Source organism: Penicillium soppii, assembly GCF_028829465.1.
Source record: "Penicillium soppii strain IBT 18220 chromosome Unknown utg000010l, whole genome shotgun sequence".
Taxonomy (NCBI): Eukaryota; Fungi; Ascomycota; class Eurotiomycetes; order Eurotiales; family Aspergillaceae; genus Penicillium; species Penicillium soppii.
Genome location: NW_026643240.1, coordinates 2,107,203 through 2,125,948, shown reverse-complemented (window position 1 = coordinate 2,125,948; position 18,746 = coordinate 2,107,203). Strand labels below are relative to the sequence as shown.

The window sequence follows — 18,746 nt, the reverse complement described above, 5'->3', positions numbered from 1 at the left end:
ACCTCCTCCACCCCACCCTTCTGACCGGCCAGGTCCATAACATAGGGAATAACAATGCAAATTCACCATCAAGACGCCCCACCGCTCAAATCAGGATAACACCGCAAAATATGCTCCCAGATAGTCCTTGCCACCTCCTCTGGCTCCAAGCATGTTACATCGATCTCCAGAAATTCATTGCTATCGCTGAACCGGAAAATCGGTGCTCCCTTGCGAAACGTCCTCAGCAGCTCCACATTCATGAGTTTTGCATGCTTTTCACGCTCCGACTGCGTCACGCGCTTGATATTCTCATCTTCATCGCAGGTCAGAACAATGGGAATCAGTAGACAGCCTCGATCCTTCGCAGCCTGCGCATATTCTGCGCACACAATGGAACCTTGTTCATTCGTTGTTTGAAAATCAGTGAACAGATAGGCTGTATTAAAGGTTGCAGGCTCGGTCACTAGGGACGTAAAGATAGCGGCGCGGACAGCATGCCGAAGAGACTGGTACCCTGGTTGGGTACGGTGAAGTACAGCGTCAGCAGGATTGACGAGAAGGTGGTTGTGGATTAGCTTCAGATTTGCGGAGAGAGCGACATGCGCGACCAGATATTGGGCGACTGTTAACTTTCCCGTGCCGGGAAAGCCATTGATGTGGATGAGGGGATGGGGGGTTGTTCCGGGCATGTTAACGAAGAGTGATGCTGTTGAATTAATTAAGACGTAAGTTGAGAGAGTGGTCGAGAGGGAATTGATTGAGAGAAGAGACAAGCTCTCAGAACTAGTTCCCTAAGTAGTTACCTAAATATCCTGACCTACTAGCCTAGAACGATCGAAATGAATGTTTGTAGGATAGAATCGACTTGGTAATAGGCTGCGCGCTAGTAGGAAAATAACATCAACGGGCTAAGTCGACCGCAATCTCCGTACGGTCGCCATAGTGGCCAAATTTAGTACCCGAAACCTGTACTCCGGAAGGATCCCGGTCCCTGAAGGAGAAACATTGAGAACGGACAATAATAGTGGCCTTATTCTTGATCCGGATAACCTCCGTCGGGTTACCGGCGGGGTTGAATGAGGTGATAGTGGCGCTCTCATGTGTGTTTTGAAGCTATCCCTTTTGTAGGGAAAGAGTATTCTTGTCACTCACATCTGCGTTGCAAATAAGGAGTTTATTAGGTTGTACTATATCTCGCCCCGGGATAGTCTCTAAACCGATGGGACTCCATTATGCCTCGAATCTAACTAACCTCTATAGTACCCGATGCAAGTTTATATCCACCAACCAACCCAGGTATATTATATGCAAATCCCTAAGCCTTGAGGGTGTAGACCACCCGACCCCGCGAATCAGTACCCTTTAGCACGATATCATCACCAGTGCTAGAGACAACACGGCGCTGGTCGCCATTATGCAAGACAATATCCAGATCCTTCCAAGCAGGAACAAACCCACTCTTCTCATCACGCTCAAGCTTCACAGAAACCGTCTCCTCAGTAGAACTGTAGCTGATCGTATACGCCGCAGTCTCAGGCTGTACCGAGATACCATCATCCTCATACCAAGTCGTAGCAAAGACGGTACCGTGCGAAGTGCCCTTAGGTGGGAACACCTCCACACCACGGTAATCGTCAATCTCCTGGACAGCAACGGAAGCAGCGGTATCATCGCCAGGAACGCGGGTGTGCACGTTCTTGCCGACGGGAATAGCACCGCCAACGCGGGCAATCAGCGGAATGCTCTTCTGCCACTCGGACGCAATCTCAACCCACTGCCCAGACGCAAGATACTGGTAGGGGGCGTTCATGTTGACGAAGCCGTAGTCGAAGACGTTCTTGCGGGGCAGGTAGACGCTCGCGACGTCGATGCCCTTCTTGTAGACTCCGCCGACGAGAACAGTCTCGCCGAACCAGAACTGCTCCTCGCCTTCCTTGAGCTTCTTCGTCCACACCTCTGGATCGCTCTCGTAGCCCCAGCCCGTCCAGCGCTGCGGCGGCGTCGCGAACTTGTGGCTCTCCAGCCCGAGCGAGTAGATGTACGGCAGCATTTCGTAGCGGCGCTTGATGGTGTCGCGGATCTGGGGGGTGATCTCGGGATACATGAAGGGCTCGATGACGTCGCCGACGTCGGAGTCTTTCGGTGAGGTCTTGAAGCAGTTGATTGCAAAGCGAGGGGCATGGCAGCCAAGTTGGACCCAGCGGAGGAGGAGTTCGGGGGAGGGCTGGGGGCCTTCGAATCCGCCGATGTCGTGGCCTTCGCATTGGAGGAGGGACATGCCGGCGTTTAGGGAGAGCGCGTTTGCGCCTTTCATGTTTTCCCAGCTTGTGACGTTGTCACCACTCCAGGAGGATGCGGCATAGCGGAGGGTTCCGGCTGTGGCGCTGCGGGTGAGGACGAAGGGTCGCTGCTTGGGTTCCATGTCTTGGAGGGCGTCGTGGGAGGATTTACCCATGAGCTCGGTGTGAAGGGCGCGGCCCCAGAGACCGACGGAGTTCTTGACGTTCTTTGCTGCGGCGTCGGCGACGGTGGGCTCGTTGAGAGACATGGTCCAGTCATCGTCTGGTAGGGTGTATTCGTTGTTGTCATTCCACATGCCGTCGATGCCGACCTTTTTGAGACTCTGGACGCCGTCGTACCACCACTTGAAGGCCTCTGCGGAGGTAAAATCAATGTGTGCACCGTCGCCGCCGGTAGCACCACCGGCACTCCATAGACGCATATAACCAGGCTCCTTGTCAGCATCCTTGAAGAATCCACCGGCATCGACGAGCTTCTGGAAGTCTGGATGAGACGCCAACAAGAATGGCTTGATATTGGTCAAGAGGCGAATGCCGTACTGGTGCATCTTTGAAATCCAATCTTCGGGATCCGGGAAGCGATCCCGGTTCCATGTGAAGACATTGCGAACCTTGGGCTCAGTCTCAGCGATGGAGTAACCTGAACTCATCTGGTGAGCCGAGCATGGAATGCCGTGTTCCTTGAGCTTCTCGGCAAACTCTAGAAGAGCCAGATGCGCCTTTTGAGGCTCCTCCAGCATGGTGTACTTGTAGCCACCGGAAATGTAGCCGTAAGCCCAACGGGGCACAAGAATAGGAAAACCAACCAGCTCGGCGTACGAGCGGACAACGTCCTTGATGGTCTTTCCAACAATGTAGTACTGCTCAAGACCACCATAGTCCTGACGGTACACTTTGAAGTGTCCCCAGAGACCATCGATCTCGGCTCCCACAGACCACAGACCGCGGCCATGGGTTGTTGAGAAGATGGCCACACAGCCCTCTGCAGAGGCTTTGATCAAGAGTGGGATGTGCTTGTAGAGGGGGTCGGTCTTATATACATCATATCCGAAGGAATCCGTGGCGGAGAGCTGGAATTGACGACCGCTCAAATCCATAGGAGCCGCCTTCTCGCCAAGTCCGACGTGGAGATATTCGCGATCATGCACGGAGTAGTTGGCAACACCCTCGCCGTCTGCGACAAAGGAGCGCAGCGGTAGATCCTCATGCAAAGGCTTCTCGGAGCCGGCCCATGATAGCTTGACCACTGGGCTGTGTTCCCAGTCTACCACGGCAGTGATACCGGCGACATCGAATGTCTTGGAAGAAGTACTCTCCTTGGCGAAAACATTGACACCTTGGAGATTGGTCTCTGGCTTGGTGACACTAGGATAGGGAGGAATAGGGTGCTCTGTGGATGAGAAGGTGGCTCGGAATAGGTTGGGACGAACAGCTTCAAAGGTAAAATCGAAGGGAATCTTGCTCTTTGTGCTGCTTCGAACATGGACGGAAGCTTCTTGGTTGGTAGCCTGGGGCACTTGCGAGTAGCCCTTAGGGCAGGCTTCTTTTTGAGGCATAATGTGAAGAACAATACAATTGATCCAGAGGAACTGGAAAGAATACCAGGATATTCACTGACATTGTGCTGTATTTGAATGTTGGTTGAAGTCCCCTCAATCCCCTCCATTCGCGAGCCCCGCGTCTCTGATGCATATAGAGTCGGAGATCGGGGATAATGACCGAGAAGCGAAGACTATCTTACGTTGTGAAGATGTCGAACGATGATTTGCCGCAAAGCCCCGAGTTGGAGCGGCCCGCGGTTCTTCCCCACAAAACAACATCCCGGGGCCCCATATGTCTGTGCTAGTTTTTCCTTCGGTTTTGCTCACCGAAATCCGACACTAGCGATTCTGGGCGTGGACTTTAAACTCCTCATCTTTCCATCGCCCCTCCCACGGCAAATGACTTAGCGAAGTGATTGGATACAGTTGTCGGAAGTTGCCCGGCGTGCAGCAGGCAACGTGTCTTGCCGGGTCTCCCCAGATCAATTGACCACGTGGATTGACAATACAAAGTTTTATCGGCAACTATGCCACGGCTTTAGAGGGTAAATCATATCCCGTTTGTGGTGTGGTACTTCGGGCCTGGTCATCTCGTCCGGGGGATGTAATATACTTCCTTCCCCACGGGGTTTTGCATGCCCTACATCCCATACTATACTCGGGAGTACTTTGTCTTCTTTGAGTAGAAGTTTTCCCATATACTGCCCATATTCACACATTTTTTTTTCACTCTTGCTTTCCCTTGTACCTCTGCGAGTGATTAGCTATGTCGCAGGAGGCAAGGATCTCACAGCCCAAGGGCCAGGAGGAGTTTGTGGAGACCATTGAGCCCGCACAAGCTAGGGCAGTGTCTCCTCATAACAATGGCACAGGAAGTCATCCGAAAGGAGATCAAGCTCTCCAACTCATCGAAGAGGCAGGCTATTCGAACGTTCTGACCCCTGAGAATAACGCCAAAGTTCTTCGAAAGATCGATTTGCGTCTTCTGCCCATCCTCTTGGGAATCTACTTCCTTCAGCAACTTGACAAGTCCACCATCTCGTATGCATCGGTTTTCGGAATTGTCGAGAAAGCCCATCTGGTTGGCCACCAGTACTCCTGGTTAGGAGGCTCAATCTATCTGGCACAACTGGTGTTCCAACCCTTGGTAGCGTACCTTTTGGTTAAAGTGCCCCTGGCAAAATTCCTGGCCGTGTCCTGTCTCCTATGGGGTATTGCTCTATCTTGCATGACTGCAGCGACTACTTTCAAGGAATTGCTTGTTTGTCGAATTTTCCTCGGTATCTTTGAGGCTGGAATCGGTTCGTTGTGTCCGTACTATCCTCATTTGACCTTGCTAACGATGGGTTTGATTAGCCCCAGCATTCATCGCAGTTACCCAAATGTGGTACAGACGTCGTGAGCAGCCCGTGAGATTGAGTTCTTGGTATGCAATGAACGGTGTCGTGAATATGGTGGGTTTTCTTCCGCTCCAGTGTATTGACCATTTAAATTAACACTTTAGGGAAGTTCGGAAGCTTGATTGCGTTTGGACTAGGTCACATCCATTCCACTATATTTGCATCCTACCAAGTAAGTTCAATATAGCGATCTTGTGCAGATATCACCTAACACCGACTAGATCATTTTCCTCTTCTTCGGTTTGGTTACTGTTGGATTCTCTGCCGTTATCTTGTAAGCTTTGACCCCCCTACTAGACAAACTATACTAAGACGACGACCTTGCACAGTATTTTCATGCCAGACTCCCCTGTTACGGCCAAATTCCTCGGAGAAGAAGACAAGCTTCTATCAATCGAAAGACAGCGAATGAATCAACAGGGTGTCGAGAGCCACGATTGGAAATGGGACCACGCGAAGGAAGCATTCCTCGATCCCAAGTCATGGTTCTGGTTTGCGTTGATGTTCTCCATTTCGTGAGTTGGATCGGAATGGACAGATGAGATTAACTAGGGTTGCTGACCAATTTGTAGTGTCCCGAGCGGCGGCATCACAACATTCGGTCCATTGATTATCAAGTCCTTTGGCCTTAGTCAGTATGATACCATGCTTTTCAACATCCCCTTCGGTGCAGTACAGCTTGTTGCCACCATGGGAGGAGCCTGGCTAGCGACTGTTTGGAAGATGAAGGGCCCGGTTCTAGCATTACTCTGTCTTCCACCCATCGCCGGTTGTGTGATGTTGTTGCAGATCACGCACGACAATGCCCACAAAGGCCCCCTACTTGCAGGATACTACATTGTAAGTGCTCAATTGAAAGAAAGTAAGACATTAGTCACAAGAATGCTAACCAGTTCAATTTAGATCTCTGTTTACCCAGCCATTAGTGAGTGTTTACTTGGTCCACTTTGAAGCCGAACATCACTGACGATCTCTAGCCCCACTGATCTATTCCTGGTCTGCAGCGAACACCGCCGGAGAGACCAAGAAGAAGGTCACTACTGCTATTCTATATGTTGGACAGTGCGCGGGTAATGTATGTACCAGATTGAACCTCAACATGTGGTTTGATGCTGACACTCTCCTCTCCAGGTCCTTGGGCCAAACCTTTATACCACGGCTGAAGCGCCACTTTACCGTCGTGGTCTGCTTTCAAAGTAAGTTCATCAAGATGGCAACCTTTTAAGTATCAAATATTTAACATCCGATTAGTCTCGCGTTGTTTTGTGCCTTGATTGGTTTGACCGGGTAAGTCCTATCTAACTCCAACCAACTTTTACTTTGCTGACTGTGAGTGTGTAGGGCAAACACGGCATATCTGTACCTCATGAACAAGAAGCACGAAAAGAGACGTGTGGCTGTCGGAAAGAGCGCCAAGATTATAGACCAGTCTATGCAAACTGTTCAAGTTGTCTGCGATGCCAAGGAAGATCAGCCTCAACAAGCAGTAGACGACAATGCCTGGAAAGACTTGACAGATTGGCAGAATGAGGACTTCGTTTACGTCTTTTAAGACTTTGCAGTTTATTGAATTTGTGTTATAGCTTGAGAGAATTTAGTTAGTACGCGTGCCATTTGTATGAATCAAACAGAAATAGGATCATGCTACCTATGTAAACACAAGCGCCGGCGAAAGCTTCAAAATGCAATTTCCTTCAGATGGCGATGAGCCACATAATTAGACGTGGCCCAGGTTGATCGTATAGCCGGCTCGGAGTAATAGCCGAACCCCGCGTTTCTCCAGGTTTTCCCTTTCCCGTCAACCCCGAGAATCACCAAGTGCATAGAAAACAGCTTGAAATGGGTGATCATACTGATTGCAGTCCGTATACGGTGATGGAAGATGAGTCCATACATCTGATCCCAGCCCCGACAGGGAAAAAGCGTATTCCGGTACGTTGCCGTTGTGCCGATTGGAAACCTGTAAAACACCGGACAAAGCCCTAACGATGTATGGCGTTTTTAATGCATAGAAGGCATGCAGTGCTTGTCGACAATCGAAGGTCTGTGCACAAATCCCCGAAGTCCGAAAATCAATGGCGGTTGGCTGATCGATTCAAGGTCAAATGCGACGGAGAGAGACCATGTACAAGGTAAGGTCTCTCCCTTGATTCCGATCTAACAGGGAGCCTTGAAATAATAGTCACCATATAGATGTCAGAAATTGGAGAAGCAATGCGTGTTTTTCGAAATACCAAAAGACCCCGTCTCAGAGTAAGAGCATGTCTTCTTTATCAATCCACCAAACCTAACATCCTCAGACGAATTGAAGGCGTCGAGTCTGAGATCCAATATCTCCGAAGACAACTAGATGAAATGCGCGATCTACTCAAAGAGAGCCACTCCCACTCCATCCCCGAATCTGGAGTAACACACTCCCCAAGCCAAGATCGGCAGCAAGTTTGTCGCGAGAGCGCTTGCGGCTCATCACGCTCCCACCATCATCATTCAGAGGTTCATACACAAGAGGGTCTTTCAAGTGTACCTACCGATAGCCCCGCTGGTTATCCCAGCCACTCAAATAACCATCAATATCAAAGGCCCATGCCGGGGTCCATGCCAGGGTCCATGCCAACCCTCTCTCCAAATAAGCTTCCAGTCCAGTCGGTCTACCGGCCATCTAATCAGATTATTACTCGGCCGCCTAAGAGGAAACGCTCTGGGTTTGAGGTTCGAGATGAACCTATTGCCGACTTTATTGATAAGGGGCTTATCACGCTTGAATGTGCCGTGTCTTATTTTGATACGTATGTTTGTCCGTGAAGTATTCGGGATTTTTTGACTCACTAACAATATCTAGCTTCTTTGGGGGATGTGTATGTGCCTCCTCCCACTACTGAGCCTCAAATACTCAAATTTTGATAATCCCTTAGGATAGGTATATCCCGATTTTCGACCCTCAATACGACACTTTCGACTCCATCCGATCTCGAAGTAGTATCCTCCTCAACGCAATATGTACCATTGGCTGCATGGTCGAGTCTAGTGCGTATATTTCTCCTAATAAGTTTGTGAAAGAATGACATCGTACTAACCAGTCTCTTCCAGGATCCGGCGGACCAATGTCCGACCTTCTGCATTCCGAGCTCAAAAGATGGATCAACGTCATAATCCAGAACAAAGAACTAAACTCCCTCGAATCAATCCAAGCAATGCTCGTCGTTGCTTGCTATTCCGCTGAACGCTCCTTAATATTATCGTTCGCTACTCGGATGGCGCTGGATCTGGGACTCCATGAGGCTTTTGATGAATTGACTCAGCGGCTGGCCCTTCAAAATGAAGATATAGCTTATGCTTTGCCTCATCAGATGTTTGAAGAGGAAAAAGCTCTTATGTGGAAGGCGAGGACATGGTTCGGACTCTTGGTTCTTGAACATATGTAAGTTGGCTGTGGCTTTTTGAAGGGCCTTTTCAGACTGATGATATTTGATCTAGATTCCGTGTCGATGGAGGGAAACCGCCTGGTATTCGGCTCAAAGGAAATGCTCGTCGCTGTCGGGTTTTGCTTAGCCATCCGTCATCGACGATTTTGGATTTAAGGCTATTTTCTCAAGTCGAGGTGTGTCTGGTTCCTAGAGGAGCACGAGGAAATACTAATCTTTGCCATTACAGTTGAATATTCTCAGAGGTATGATCTTACCATGAAATTATTGTACAGTGTCTAATATGCTTCCGATAGCCAACGTCGGCGATACAATAGGAGGAAATACATCGCTCGATGGACAAAGCATAGCAGATTACGTTCATGACATGAAAATTGAGCTAGATTTATGGTTCGAGTGAGTTCTCAGCACCCCGTATCCTGACAAGTGTGCTGATTCTCGAAAGTGACTGGCTACGCATTATCGGTATGCCTAAATTAACATCATCTATTCAAACATTCTAACATCTCAAAGAAAGCTGCGTCGCCGCAGCCGAAGAAAAGCCATCCCTACTAGTCGCCCTTCGAGTGCAAAAATGCTGGGCAGAAATGATGCTCAACTGTAAAGCACTGCGATCCATGGGCGTTGAGAACGTAGCGTAAGTGCCAAGGAATAGTTCAGTGGCCTTCGATCCGCACTAACAAACACAAAGTGCCATGTCCATCACAGAGCGAACAATCCTCCTCACAGCCAAAGCCAGTGCGCGCCGACATCTGCGGCTCATAATCGTCAATCCGGACTTCTACCTCGCGAAGCTGAAATACGCAATGGACTTCGTCTGGGCAAAGTGCGCATTTTCATTCCTGCTTCTGTTAAAATTATCTCGTCTTCTTCCTGAGCGTGACGAAGAGTACCAAGAGCTTCTGGAACACGGTAATAGACTCGTCGACGAGCTGAGTAAAGCCGGTGCGGGTGGAACTCAGTCTGGGGCTGGGAATATTTATCTCCAAATCTTGAAGGTCAGTATTGAGAAGTATGGGCGTGCGTTGATGGAAACGCAACAGCCTGGCTCGGATGGTCCTACGGCTACGTCGCCGTTTTGGGAGTTGTTTGATGCTCAGGCGGATCTGCAGTGGTTTGTGCCTGAGCAGTTTGTTTCTGAGTGGGACTTCCCGGGGCTAAATTTGTTTTATTTTCCTACTGCTTGGCAGGATTTCTTTGGAGATTTCTCTTTGGCAATGTAGGTTGGAGATGGGTACAAATTCTAGGGTTATAAGGGGAGGACCTTGAAACCGGGCTCACTCCTTCCGTATGACTCAAAAGCTTTAGATGTCAGATATGGTTACAGACTTCTATTAACCTGAAAATGTTGTTCACTTTTGTAGTAGCCCTCCATCTAACAGTTGGGATCAAATGAGCCCTGGATATCTAAAAAGTGAAAATGGCCATACGAACAAAAAAAAGACGCGTCAACTTTCATCATAAACAAGTACTAAATGTACTCAACCGAGAGCCTGCATGGCGAGCTCGACACTGAAAGTTGCTTGTTAGCTGTAATCACATGAGAAGGATTGGGGGGGGGGGGGGGAAACATACGTCAGGAATGTTCCAGCAGAGACAGGCAAAGCTCTCAGCAGGGTAGGGGCGATACCCTTCCAGAAGCCACCGAGACCCTCAATGGCGTAGGTCTTCTTGAAGCAATCACGCATGCTGTTGTACTTTTGGTTCGCACCGAATCCATCGGTCTGCATCTTACTCTTGACAACATCCAAGGGGTAACTGGAAAGCCAAAGGGCCTCACCAGCAAGACCACCGTAAATGGCAACCTTGGTGGTACTTAAATCCTCACGCTTGATACCGTTGAACTTAGCATCCTGGTTCATCATGAACTCGAACGCCATGAACCAAGTACCGTAAGCTTGGGCCTCACGGAGAAGAGTAACAGCCTGACCGCGGTAAATGCCGCGGAGAGCACCGCCCTGTGCGGCAAGCTTGCTCACACAGTCAATGGGGCCAGAGTACAGGCGACCGGCGCCGTGAGGCTGGGCCTGCAGACGAATACGGACGTGCTCGATTGGGCCCGAGAGTACGGAGTTGGTCAAACCAGCAAATGAACCGGCCATGTAGTACTGGGCGTAAGACAGGTCCTTGACGGCATATTTCTTCTGGTTCAGCTCTTCCAAGCGGCGGCGCGCTTCGTGGTATGCGCCGAATTGGACAGATACCTAAATGGGTGGGTTAGGGCTTGGTTGATAAACCGGGCCGGTGGACTTACACAGGCACCGATACCAATAAGTGGGGTCAGGGTTCCCTTGTAGAAGGCCGCGGGGCCTTCAGTCTTAAAGATCTGGGTTGCTGCGTCCAGCGCACTCTTGTATTGAGTGGTGGTTTGCAGGCGAACCTTGACAATGTCTGTGGAAATGTTTATTAGTGCTTGATCAAGGCGTGCTGAGCTTGGATCACAAACCGAACGGTTGACCTGGTTTTTTTGTTAGTAATCGGTCTAATTAGAAGATTTGGATGTTTGAATGTATTTTTTGTTCTGTGTTTCAAAATCACCGGAGCTCATAACATTGATTTTCATGATATGGCATTTCCCCGGAGTTCATTCACTTGAGCACACATACCGAGGAGAACCTGGGCTATTCCACCAGCTGCGCCCGCGGCCAAATCCTTGATGGTGCGAAGAGCACCACCACCCTTCTCCAGTTGGTCAATTGTCTCAGTCTCCATTTTCAAAGCGAATTGAATACCAAAAAGAGTATCAGTCCAGGGACAAGGAGACTCCAGACTTTAAATCAATCCGCTTATCGTTATTGCGCCATCTCGCCGCTGATTCGACGATACCCCCGAGGCACGTGACTTTACCGGCGGGCTTTTTACGTAAGCCCTGACCCCGGCCCGGAGGTCTTGGCATTCTTATACTTCGACTTCATACTGTGTATTGTCCGCTTCTTCATACATAAATTTAGGATGTAGGTCATGTATAGACCACCAGTGTGACTTTCGCTATCTCAAAGCATTGTCTGCGATGACTTGCTCCGGTCAATAAACATATATAGGTTGTGGAAAGCACAATACACTGCATAACGAATAAATCAACCCTTGGAAGCTCATAGTCTGCTTTAAGGACACAGGTGTTGAGTTGCAAAGCATACATAATTTGAAGAAAACAAGACGTTAAAATTGTAATGAGCGTTACAGTAAGTAATGAGTAACCAGCGTTTCGTCAAGTGTTTGAAGGTTGTGCTTATGTGACTATTTATACCTAAAAACATAAAAAACATAATAATCTATTGTTAAGTTTGCTGAACCTGTTTGTAGGCCTTCTCCGTTTAATGCTTGGTACCTGAGCAGGTCATGTCCTTGTTTCAATCCAGCCGGAATAATACTCGGCCCGAGTCTTAACGCCTGACCTAAGCAATGACATAAGCTTCCCGGGGTCATCGTCTCGAACTTCTGGAAAGGGAAAAAAGTGTTGACAGATCCAAATGTGGAGAGACCACTGAATTATGCTTCGCCGGCCAGTCTGCAGGGTGAGTTTCAAGCAATCCCAGGCGTGGGAGGTCTCTAATGACAATAATAGGTTTCGCGACGGGCTGAGTGGCCTAGTTCAGCCTGCCTAGCTCCCTCTTTAACAGCGCTCACAATTCGACGGACATTACGATCATCTACGACCTGTTGGAACTCCTCCGAATCACCAGGTGGAAACAATGATGGATCTCCGGCTCCAGCACCAGCAAAACCCAAATTCGGTAATCGATGGGGTCCTAAAACAACAGCTCCAAAGCCGGCCGGCTTAAGCGCCGCAGAACAAGCGATGCGGGATTCTCTCATCGCCAGGACTCCGCCCCCACCTCCTCCCCCGCAAAGTAAATTGGAACCGTCTGGTAAGCAGACAGCGGGAAATCAGAGGTCGACTGGGTTGAGTGCGGCGGAAAAAGCAGTGCGCGATAGAATTGTCTCCAATGGCCAACAGCCTTCACCTCCAGCGCAACGCAGATGGGATCAATCAACCCAGCAGAGGAAACCGGACCACGGACGTTTTGGGGGTCAACGCAACAATCAAGGCTCTGGGAACATGAGATTCTCAAAAGACAATCCATGGAATCAAAGAAAACCAACCCAAGAACCGAATCCTTTCCTGGATAGTCAGCCACAAGACAACTACTCTGGATACCTGGGCAGGCCTTCTACGAGATCTGCTAACAGGAACCAGCCCAGGTCCAAAGGTTGGGATTGCCCTGACTGCCAGGCGAATGTCTTCTCACATAGAGATACGTGTCCATTTTGCAAAGCACCTCGACCGGAGGAATCTCGCCCTACTTTGCGAACAGCCTCACAGTATCATAATTCGCGTGAATTCTTACTCAAATACAAACCACCGCCTGCCGAAGATACTAGCAAGTTCCAGGAATTGGGCAAGTCGGTTTTATCTGAGATGGACCAAGAAAATCGATCTGAAAAAGATGATACCACCACTGAGGAAAGCACCCCAGAAGAGGTCAATCCAGAGGAGTCGGAAAGCAGTAACTCTGCCTCCGAGAAAAAAGCAAAAAAGCAGAAGGATCCGTGGTCCTGGGATGAGTCTGCGTTAGCACATCTAGAAAGCCTAGAGGCCCAAGAGCAGCAGCAGCAGCAAACCAATAAACCTATGAAGCGCCGTGATGGCCGCAAGGGACGCCAAACGGACTCCGATGGTAGCGATTTCGACCCGGAGGCGCGCGAGCGTCTTCGTCAGGACCGCAGGCGCCAACAGAAAGAAAAGGCCGACAGAAAGGCCGCGAAGAAGGCTGAAGTGGCCCCTCCCGCTCCTCTCTACTTACCGGAGTTCATCAGTGTTGGCAATTTGGCGGATGTGATTGGTGTTCGACCAGCGCATTTCGTAGCACGCATGGAAGAGATGGGCTTTGAGGATATTACACACAGAGATGTTCTTGACGCAGAGACTGCCGGACTGGTGGTAGCTGAGTACAACTTTGAGGCCATCTTTGACACCGGTGCTGAGGATCTTGAGGCTGCCCCTGAGCCAGAGGATACCTCTAATCTGCCAACTCGACCCCCTGTGGTGACTATCATGGGCCATGTTGATCATGGAAAAACTACCATATTGGATTGGCTGCGCAAATCTTCCGTGGCGGCATCTGAACACGGTGGTATCACTCAACATATTGGTGCTTTCTCAGTGAACATGCCTGGCGGAAAGGCTATCACCTTCCTGGACACACCCGGTCACTCTGCATTCTTGGAAATGCGTCGCCGTGGTGCCGATGTGACGGATATTGTGGTGTTGGTTGTTGCTGCAGACGACAGTGTCAAGCCACAAACTATCGAGGCTATCAAGCACGCCACTTCAGCCAATGTCCCTGTCATTGTCGCCATGAGCAAAATCGACAAGGAGGGTATAAACACCGACAGAGTTAAGAGCGATCTTTCTGCCCATGGTATCCACGTCGAGGACTATGGCGGTGACGTTCAAGCCATCGGAGTCAGCGGCAAAACCGGAGAAGGAATGGTCGAACTGGAAGAAGCCATCGTTGCACTTTCAGAAATGCTCGACCACCGCGCAGACACTGCCTGTAACGTCGAAGGATGGGTCATCGAAGCTTCGACTAAAAGTTACGGCCGTGTGGCATCCGCTCTGATTCGACGTGGAACACTCCGCCCTGGTGACATCATTGTCGCTGGTACCGCCTGGGCTCGTGTCCGAACGCTCCGTAACGAAGCCGGCGTGGCCATCGACGAAGCCACACCCGGAATGCCTGTGGAGATCGATGGTTGGAGAGAACAGCCAGGTGCCGGCACCGAGATCCTGCAGGCCCCAACTGAGCAGAAAGCCAAGGATGTCATCGACTACCGAATCGAGAAGTATGATACCCAGAAGATGGGTATCGATATGGTTGCCATCAACGAGGCCCGACGGGAGCTCAGCGAAAAGCGCAGGCTTGAGAAGGAAGACGAAGAAGCAGCAAAGCAGCGCACTGAGCCTACAGGTCCCAAACCAGTCAACTTCATTCTGAAGGGTGACGTGGATGGCTCCGTGGAAGCTGTGCTCAACTCCATCACTGCCATTGGAAATGGCGAGGTATTTGCTAACATCATTCGCTCAGGCGTTGGCCCCGTCAGTGAATTTGATGTGGAACACGCTGCGACTGCGAAGGGCATGGTCATCTCATTCAACCAGAATGTTGATCCCAATATCTCGCGGATGGCCGAAATCGAGGGTGTTCAAATCTTGAACCATAACGTCATTTACAAACTCATCGACGAAGTCAAGGCCCTTCTTAGCGAACACCTTACTCCAAACGTCATCACGCGCGTCACTGGTGAAGCTGTGATCCAAGAAATCTTCAAGATCAAACTCAAGAGACGCGAACAGCTTCCAATTGCTGGAAGTCGTGTGCGTAACGGTATGATTAACAAAACGCATCTCGTCAGGGTTCTCCGCGGGGATGAGCAAATCTATGAAGGTAAGCAAGCACAGCACAACACAGCCCATTCAACCAATCCTAACATTCACAACAGGTACTATCTCTTCCTTGAAGCACGTCAAGAAGGACGTCACCGAAATGCGCAAAGACACAGAGTGCGGTATCGCATTCGAGAACTGGTCCGACTTCCAACCGGGTGACCACGTCCAGTGCTTTGAGCGGTCTTACGAGAAGCGCTATCTGTGAGATCCTCGCTCCATTTTCTGCAGTCATTGCCTCCGGTAGTGATCGCTTGTATTATTTATCCGGGTTATGCTACCTATAACCCATCTCCCCGATAGATCTTCCCTATTCAAATCTTGTATCATATTCTCATTTTCTCGACATGATTGACTTGCATCCTTGGGCGTTGTTGCATCCCTGTTATCTGGGACAGGAAAAAGGCATACAATGTTGTAACCAGGGAAGAGTGCTTTTTGCACGTGTACATGTTCAGATAAACCAAATATTGTGGCTAGAAGGCTGCTTGTTATTCTTTCTTTTCTTTGCTGTACAGATCAACGCAGTGTCGAGGTCTAATGAACACGAGGTTTACCGTGTTAGATATCACAAGCAGCTAGTCTAGCTGAGCTGTTCTCCCTTCATTGGATCAAGGATTTCCTGGCCAAGTATGGTCCCAACATGATTGAAGCGAAAGCAGCGTGCCCATCGATATCATCAATTAATAACAAATATTCAACCATTCACAATTTAGCAACATTATTATCTTACTGGATGTAGCTTTACCAGAATAAGCTTGTGCGTGCTTAGCATTCAATTTGAGTGACGATATGTGTGGGCTTTGTAGTCCTGGAGGGTTTTGTCTTCGACTTAGTTATATTGTTTATTTAAGTTCTATCATTACAGAACTTTCTCAATAAACTCAATCATGCTATATTGGTGCTTTCAACTTCCAAGGTTGTGCGGAGGGGCTATCTATATCTTCTATGTATCTTTAGTATCTTCAATATACATGTGCACCCGAAATAAAAGATACGTCTTAGGAGTTTAGATATCATTTATATACGGCTGATATACCAAAGATACCTTACATTCAAAGCGTTTGAAGCTGCGGGGTACATTTACATACAATCCATGGATCACGTCATTAGTATGTAGGATATGAAATACCAAGAAGAGAAGCTACATTATGATAGAGACTTATATAGATTTACTAAAATTGCCTTTGTATCTAAAATTCACGAATAATATAATGATAGATCGGTCTGAGCAGGAGTGGTATACTATATATATTATGAGTGGGTCGGTTATCATAAGTGGTCTTTTTGGGTAGTGGATCAGTTGATTAGGAATAATCCTAGTGGAGAATTAAGTCTAGAGCCTCAATTCCAATACACATATGCATGGTGTAAGGAAACTTAATCTTTAACTACTCCATACATATATGACACTTTTGATACGCCTATATATAAGGAGAAATGATTATTATATAGAATGTTAGCCCTATTGTAAGCTAAAGCTAGACTTATTTTGCAATTATCTCAAATACTGGTTGAGATAGATACATATGTAAATTGAAAGGTTTTTTGCCCGAGGTATTTTTAGTATCTATTCCCTATACGAAAGATACCTAAGCTTTCGAAAGAAAGAAATGTGATCAAACGAGGGGGGGGGTTTGCCGAGCCGGGGGAAATATGACCTATAATATGCAAGTTGTTTCACATTTTCAGCCTCTGAGAGCATTCGTTGTCCCCTTCATCTCTACGGAGACGGAGTACCAAAACGTAATTGAGCCCGGCTCTCTATCTTTCACATTATTTGAAATCTCCTACCATCCGTGTTTGGTCCCATCATGCAAGGTTCACACAGTCGAGCTCCCTCAGCAGGAGATACAGCTGCTTTGGACATAGAATCTTGTACCACACCGATCTCAATGGAGGTAAGTTACAGTTGCTTGTACTATTTTTACCAATCCAACTGAAAGATATAGTACCGTGAGCCTATATACACACACGAGGGAAATGTCACTACGATTCGGAAGTTTGCCTATCACCCCCCAGGTGTTACAAAGATCATTGGGCGTGGTGGCGTGTGTTGGATTGGTCTCCTTGACGATTCCACAGTTCTAAATTATCCTGATATCCGTGGCAATCTTAAAGAATTTCATACAGAGGCGAAAATTTTTGAAGCTCTCGGAAGCCACCCTCGAATCATCGGTTTCAGAGGCTTGACCGAACATGGTATTATTCTACAACGCGCAGCTAATGGATCCTTAGCCGAGTATGTTGCATCCCAACCAACTATTTCTCTCGACAGACGGCTACATTGGTGTAAACAAGCTTTAGAAGCTGTTAGCTTCATTCATACAAAAAATGTCATTCATTGTGACATAAATCCAAGAAACTTCCTCCTTGATGAAAATTTGGATCTACTGCTTGCCGACTTCCAGGGTGTGCTTAAGTCCCCTACCGGTGAAACTCTACTGGATGGACTTGCTCGGGAGAGCACCAAGGCATATTTACCCCGTGATGGGGGAAGCAGCGTCACGTCCGTAAAGACTGATATATTCGCACTCGGCTGTACTATCTACTCTTTAATGACAGGCCATGAAGTCTTCCCAGACCTCGACCATTTTGAGGACGAAGAAGAAATCGAATCTCGCTTTCGAGATGGATTGTTCCCAACCGACAGTCAACCTTGTTTTGCTATCACAGAAAAGTGTTGGAATCAACAATACCTTTCCGCGGATGAGATTTTGCATGATCTTTCCCTAGTGGGAGCTGTCAAAAGCCACGTTGAATGATACTTTGCTATTTACGTACACCTTGTTGTAATCGCCGCCTTGCCGAATAGCGCGTTTACCTGTGACCGTTTTGCCCTTCCTGTGACAATAAGATCAAATGACCATGTTCCAAATTTACGAGTTCTAATGCTCGGAGCTCTCTTCTCCCCATCCACCTCTTATTGTTCGAACCAATACTAAACCTAGATTTTGACTATTGTCTTTGGGGGATTGTCAAAGTAGGACTCGCTCCTTTGGATTATGTGACACCTACTGCCTAAACTCTCTCCCCCTTTTCTTTATCCTTCGTTTTGTATCTGATAAATGCAGCCGTACTTCTTTGTGCGTTGCTTACCGTTCATGTTTCACATCCCTCCGCTAGCTATAGATAGAGAGCTTTTCCCTCGCAGATCATGATTCGATGGGGTTTCTCTTTTCTCTCCCTGTATATTTTCTCAATTTAACTACATCCTCATCATTGGAAAGTGCCTGTTTTCTGTCATGATGGCATTTTTTTGTTGTATTTTTTATTATCTAATCTTTTTGATTGCTTTTTCCTCCTCATCCCCATACAGCTCCTAGCAGTTCCTCAGCTATGACGGCATGGGCTGAACCTGTTTGTGGACGACCCAAGGTGATGGTCCTTCCACACCCCACAAGTGCAGGGCCCTTCTTTCACGGTTTTGACCGTATGTTTGGGTCTTGCAATGCAGCTCTCATATCGGGTGGCTTGGTAATATCTGTCACACATTTTGCTGGAAGCTTCTATAACCAGCTAGTCAGTCTCACATTAGGAGCTTGATATAGTGTAGAGGCTAAAGCCTACCCAAAATTTGTGAAGTCAATAGGTTGCAAACATTGACTTAGAGGATTCCTGCATAACTGGTCAGTCTGAGACAAGAAGCTTGA

General features: G+C 48.3%; 7 protein-coding genes across 7 annotated transcripts; 4 read left to right on the top strand and 3 right to left on the bottom strand.

Annotated features, from left to right (window-relative positions):
- Positions 1-68: 68 nt before the first annotated feature.
- On the bottom strand, positions 69-671 carry N7529_011461 (uncharacterized protein; the record flags this gene model as incomplete). The annotated part of the gene is made up of 1 exon (XM_057246987.1): positions 69-671. One exon carries the CDS (start codon positions 669-671, stop codon positions 69-71), a length of 603 nt encoding a protein of 200 aa, XP_057092336.1.
- A 626-nt stretch (positions 672-1,297) lies between these two features.
- Positions 1,298-3,838, bottom strand: N7529_011460 (putative alpha-glucosidase; the record flags this gene model as incomplete). The annotated part of the gene is made up of 1 exon (XM_057246986.1): positions 1,298-3,838. The coding sequence occupies one exon, from the start codon at positions 3,836-3,838 to the stop codon at positions 1,298-1,300; it is 2,541 nt and encodes an 846-aa protein (XP_057092335.1).
- A 751-nt stretch (positions 3,839-4,589) lies between these two features.
- N7529_011459 (uncharacterized protein) lies at positions 4,590-6,775 on the top strand (the record flags this gene model as incomplete). The annotated part of the gene is made up of 11 exons (XM_057246985.1): positions 4,590-5,124; positions 5,180-5,277; positions 5,333-5,395; positions 5,445-5,497; positions 5,553-5,738; positions 5,796-6,063; positions 6,127-6,148; positions 6,201-6,298; positions 6,355-6,419; positions 6,475-6,510; positions 6,565-6,775. The coding sequence occupies 11 exons, from the start codon at positions 4,590-4,592 to the stop codon at positions 6,773-6,775; spliced, it is 1,635 nt and encodes a 544-aa protein (XP_057092334.1).
- A 641-nt stretch (positions 6,776-7,416) lies between these two features.
- On the top strand, positions 7,417-9,868 carry N7529_011458 (uncharacterized protein; the record flags this gene model as incomplete). Its single annotated transcript, XM_057246984.1, has 9 exons — positions 7,417-8,009; positions 8,063-8,078; positions 8,136-8,247; positions 8,311-8,641; positions 8,698-8,821; positions 8,875-8,890; positions 8,921-9,041; positions 9,163-9,282; positions 9,337-9,868. 9 exons carry the CDS (start codon positions 7,417-7,419, stop codon positions 9,866-9,868), a joined length of 1,965 nt encoding a protein of 654 aa, XP_057092333.1.
- A 258-nt stretch (positions 9,869-10,126) lies between these two features.
- On the bottom strand, positions 10,127-11,357 carry N7529_011457 (uncharacterized protein; the record flags this gene model as incomplete). The annotated part of the gene is made up of 5 exons (XM_057246983.1): positions 10,127-10,157; positions 10,221-10,849; positions 10,900-11,036; positions 11,092-11,103; positions 11,252-11,357. 5 exons carry the CDS (start codon positions 11,355-11,357, stop codon positions 10,127-10,129), a joined length of 915 nt encoding a protein of 304 aa, XP_057092332.1.
- Positions 11,358-12,136: 779 nt separating this feature from the next.
- On the top strand, positions 12,137-15,301 carry N7529_011456 (translation initiation factor 2; the record flags this gene model as incomplete). The annotated part of the gene is made up of 3 exons (XM_057246982.1): positions 12,137-12,160; positions 12,211-15,094; positions 15,150-15,301. 3 exons carry the CDS (start codon positions 12,137-12,139, stop codon positions 15,299-15,301), a joined length of 3,060 nt encoding a protein of 1,019 aa, XP_057092331.1.
- Positions 15,302-16,907: 1,606 nt separating this feature from the next.
- N7529_011455 (uncharacterized protein) lies at positions 16,908-17,858 on the top strand (the record flags this gene model as incomplete). Its single annotated transcript, XM_057246981.1, has 2 exons — positions 16,908-16,994; positions 17,046-17,858. 2 exons carry the CDS (start codon positions 16,908-16,910, stop codon positions 17,856-17,858), a joined length of 900 nt encoding a protein of 299 aa, XP_057092330.1.
- Positions 17,859-18,746: the final 888 nt, after the last annotated feature.